Raw genomic sequence first — 4924 nt, forward strand, 5'->3', positions numbered from 1 at the left:
GAAAAATATATTACGAGGTTAGAGCTTGTTTGTCACCCATTATTTAAAAATTAAAAAATTTTGAATAATATTTTTTAGAGAAAGTATGATTAAAAATAATTTTTTTATTAATTTGTATAGAATATTTTATTATATGAATATGTAATGAAAAATATTTCTATAGCAAATAATTTAAAATTTTAAAAGATGGCAAATAGAGATAGTTATTTGATACTTTGTTATAATTCCTCAATTTCATAAAATTAACCCAATTTTTTTTTTATTTTTAAAATAATAATAAATTTAATTAATTTTTTTTTTTAATTTTAAATTTTTTTAAAGCTCCTCAATCGTACTCGAAACCTCTACTCCTTCCAAAATCCAATACACTATTCTTCCCGTATAAATCTCCCACTTTCTTTTCCTTTCTGCACAAATCGAATCATACTCCACTCAAATCAGCCATGGGTTCTGGTAATGCTCCCCCCTCTCTCTCTTTTTTATTTTAATTTATTTTCTGGAGTTTCCCTAATGATATTTATTTATTTATTTATTCTTTTTTTAATTTTTGATAAAAATTGTGTATGTGGGTGCAGATGCAGATATGGAGGATTATGGTTTCGAGTATTCAGACGAGGAGCCAGAGGAACAAGACGTCGATATTGAGAATCAATATTACAATTCCAAAGGTTTATATCAATTTTCCCCACATTGATAGTTTAATTCAAGTAATTCTCGGATTTATTTACTTTTATTAACAATGATTTTATTTGTATTTCATCGCTCTTATAGTTATAAACAAACTTCACATTTGAGCTCCATAAACCCTTGGCCATTTTTTTATTATTAATTCGTGGAGGTTGTATGGGTAGTATATATATGTATACAGACGATAGATATTTCTATGACACTGCGTTTCTCTCTGTGTTCAATATCTTTAAATAAAGGAGTGAAGAATAATTAGGCAAAACAGGTTAAAATGCTTTGAGTAATTTTATCAATCTTAAAATGGATTTCTCTGTGTCCTTCCGCGTTCAAAGTTTTGGCTAAGTTGTAGAGCTTAAGAAAATTTTCCGAGCCTCCCATGAATACATTTTTGAATTAATTTTGTTGTGTTAGCTAATTCTGTCATTTGTACCTTGAATTAATCTTCGCTGATATGTTTTTTTATTTGCAGGCTTGGTCGAAACAGATCCAGAAGCTGCACTTGAGGGTTTTGCAGAAGTTGTGCGGATGGAACCTGATAAGGCCGAGTGGTGAGTTTTCTTAATAATGTTTTTATGACAAAGATTTGGATTCTAGTAATCATGGATGATATTCTGGGCTTTGCCAATAGTTACTTTAGGAAATAGTTGAAACAGTTAATTTTGGGACTTTTTACCGTTGATCATAATGGACATAAATGTCTAGCATGTTTTATTTTTTTTATGCATTGTAACGGCTACTTGTCTTATATTTTGTCAGTTCACATTTTATAGAGCTGTGTTCGTTGATATAGATTCACCGTTCAGATACAGTATTTTGGTCCATAGAAGGATTTTTTTTTGGCAAACAGCTTTGTGGCCCATTCAGATTAAGCTCATGTTTGGACTCCATTAAAATTAGTTCTTAGGGAAAAATGTATTTTGGAATAGTGATTTTTTTTGGAGATTGCGTGGTTAAAAGGAAGGAAACGTTTTGGGTTTATGTGTAATATTATTTTATTGAAGAATGTGTAGTTGAAAATAAGAAAGAGAGAAAAAGCATTGAAATTAAAATGGAGCCCAAACAAGGGCTAAGTGTTGATACTTCCCAATTAAGGGAAGAGAATTGAGCTTTGTACTCAACTCCTACGCACCCATTAATTATCCTAGAAGATGCATAATTTGATAGCTGTATGATGCATTAATATCTCACAAATTTTCCCTATTAAAAATGTTCTCGTTCATAAAAATTATAATAGAAAGGACAGTCACAAATGTCTAGACATCATAGTTTTAAAGATCATATACTAATTATAAATGTCATAGTTTATCATTTAAAATGATGTTGTGTATCAAAATGAATTAACAAATTAACATAAATGGTGGAGGTACAGATGAAGGTTTTTAGAACTACAAACTACTGCTAAACTTGTATTATGCCTGCACCTAATGAATATTGTTGGAATATGATGTGTTCAGGCGTACAGAGCTTAACAGCTGCTACTACATGAAACCTTTCATGATGGGCATTTATATTTTATTCATGATAGAAGTAATTAGATACTAGTAATTCAAGTCTTTAAGAAACATCAGAGATATATGCACATGTCTAACCTTTTTTTCTGAAGTCCATGCTACAAAGAAAATATTTTTCCCTCCTAAAATATTAAAGATAATAGCTGCAATCTGTATCTTACTATGTTGAGAGTTGATGGGTTTCTCCACCAAAAGTTGGGTAATCTACTGAATAGGGATCTCAACTTATTGAAAGGTTGTTTTCATCATTTCAGTTTAAGTTGCTCACGCATCTCCATGTCTTTGTAATTAATGCTGTTCTTATTATCTTGGTGCGATTGAACACTTCTGTTGTTTTTGTTTTCAGGGGATTCAAAGCTTTAAAGCAAACTGTTAAGCTCTACTATAAGCTAGTGAAGTACAAAGAAATGATGTTAGCTTATAGAGATATGTTAACTTACATCAAATCAGCAGTGACTAGAAATTACAGTGAGAAGTGCATCAACAATATAATGGATTTCATTTCTGGATCAGCTGGTCAGAACTTTAACCTCTTGAAAGAGTTTTACCAGACCACTTTAAAGGCACTTGAAGAGGCAAAGAACGAGGTCAGAACTTAATATATAGTGGTACTAAATCTGTTTTTTCTTTTCAAAGACCTTATTGACCTTTCTTTGCAGAGACTGTGGTTCAAAACAAATCTGAAGCTTTGCAAGATATGGTTTGATATGGGCGAATATGGACGGATGAACAAGGTTGTTTCCTTTTATTAAAAACTAACTAATTTTATTCGTGGATAATGAATATAATTCTGTGTATTTAATTAGATTTTGAAGGAGCTCCACAAATCTTGTCAAAAAGAAGATGGTACAGATGATCAGAAGAAAGGGACACAATTGCTTGAAGTATATGCAATTGAAATTCAAATGTACACAGAGACTAAAAACAACAAAAAACTCAAGGTATATCAGTTTACTTGTTGCCTTGTTGGTTTACTGAATTAACACGTCTAAACTGGATTCTTTTCTTCTTTTTCTGTGAGCTTATAATTATTTATTCATTATTGTTTTTCAGGCCTAGTATCATGTCCCCTTCTAGTCTCCGTTTTTGTTATATAGTCTAGAACAGTAGAAACAATAGAGATTTTGCCCTTGGTTCTCTTAGGTCTAATTCGAAATAGGCAATTTTTATTGTAGCATTTCTATGAACAACAGAATCTAGTCTTTATTTTAGCTATTTCAATATCCAGCTTGTTATGTCTCTTCAAGAATAATAACCCTTTAACAGTAAAAGATTTGTAATAGTGGCAAGGAAGAGCATATTTAAGATATGTAAGCATCCCTTCCTCAATAAATGGCATGAATTAAGAAGGGGATACCCATTGGTTTGTATAAGTGTAGGATTGACATGATCACGTTATATAATAATGAACTTGTTGGAAAAATATCTAATCACAAATTGCTGGTAAGCCATGTCATAAAAGAACTTGCCACTTGTATGAAAAATAAGTAGTACAAGGGTTTTAGTCCATGTGACTGGACTTGGTCATTCTTAGAAGTGGTGTGTAAAGTTGATCTGTTGGAAGTAATATTCCCGTACTAATCCGTAAACTTTGAAGTTTTATTGTATTACTCGTAACATTCACACTATCGTGGAGAAAACGTGTTATGTTTTGTGGTGTCAAGCAGCAAGTCAACATAAAGTGTGATTGACATGGGAAGAGGTTGATGAATGGGTTAGAAAATGTTTGGCATATAGGTAAAGAAGAGAGCTGAAATGATGTAGGAATAATAATTAATTAATTAATTAGGTTTGAAAGTATGAGGTGATGGAAGTTGAACAGATTGAAGAAATGATTTTGGAACACATGAATGAGTTTATTCTGACAACTACTAGTCAAGATCACATTTTTGCTGCACGAGATTTGAATGATCATTTTGGGAAATGTGAATTGGAACATGAAAGGGTACATTGGTTTCGAAGTTAAAACGAAAATTTTAACACTTTGGACTTTAGGATGACTTGTGATTTGAAATGTGAATTTGAACATGAAAGAGTATATGAAAGTTATGGCTTTGAAAATGAAACAAAATTTTTAAAACTATTTAGACTTTGGGTTGACTTATGATTTGGCATTTACGGAGAGGCTCTTCATGGTCTGACTCAGTGAATAACAACTAAAAGTGGGCAAAGGTCCCATAAAGTCCATGGCAAATCGGAGCAAAGACACTGTGACTTGGTCAACTTGGCTAGTCTTGTCAACCATGGTGTCTCGATCTGTTTGTATTACCTTATCGAGTCACAAAGGTGCTTTGACATCTGTTGGAGGTGCCATGACAAGTCACTTAAGGGGAAAGAAAATCACATATAGTTTGAAGATTTGAATGGGGTTAGTGATAAATTGTTAGGTATATTACCATCAAACCTAAGACATTTTCTTGCATAATTAAGCACAACTAATGTATAAGATTATGACGTACTATATTAATAAATTAAAATTTTCTTGCATAATTAAGCACAACTAATGTATAAGATTATGATGTGCTATATTAATAAATTAAAATTTAATATTTTGGCCTTTTTGTTTTACTATGAAGGGAAGCAAAATATTAATGCTTATATACGTTATTATCTGGAATTAAGCTTACTAACTTATATTTAATGTTTCCGTATATAATTAACATATTACATTTTTCTACTTTTAATTATTTTAGAAGTTACCATATGTTTGCTATTTCATAACTATT

At 31.2% G+C, this 4924-nt stretch overlaps 1 protein-coding gene across 1 annotated transcript; it reads left to right on the plus strand.

Moving 5' to 3' along the window:
* The first annotated feature begins 318 nt into the window (after nucleotides 1-318).
* Nucleotides 319-3196, plus strand: LOC111405850 (COP9 signalosome complex subunit 2-like). The gene is made up of 6 exons (XM_023034921.1): nucleotides 319-453; nucleotides 576-668; nucleotides 1157-1235; nucleotides 2545-2785; nucleotides 2858-2932; nucleotides 3005-3196. The coding sequence occupies exons 1-6, from the start codon at nucleotides 444-446 to the stop codon at nucleotides 3179-3181; spliced, it is 675 nt and encodes a 224-aa protein (XP_022890689.1). The 5' UTR covers nucleotides 319-443; the 3' UTR covers nucleotides 3182-3196.
* The last annotated feature ends 1728 nt before the right edge of the window (nucleotides 3197-4924 follow it).

Source organism: Olea europaea, chromosome 12, assembly GCF_002742605.1.
Source record: "Olea europaea var. sylvestris chromosome 12, O_europaea_v1, whole genome shotgun sequence".
NCBI lineage: Eukaryota > Viridiplantae > Streptophyta > Magnoliopsida > Lamiales > Oleaceae > Olea > Olea europaea.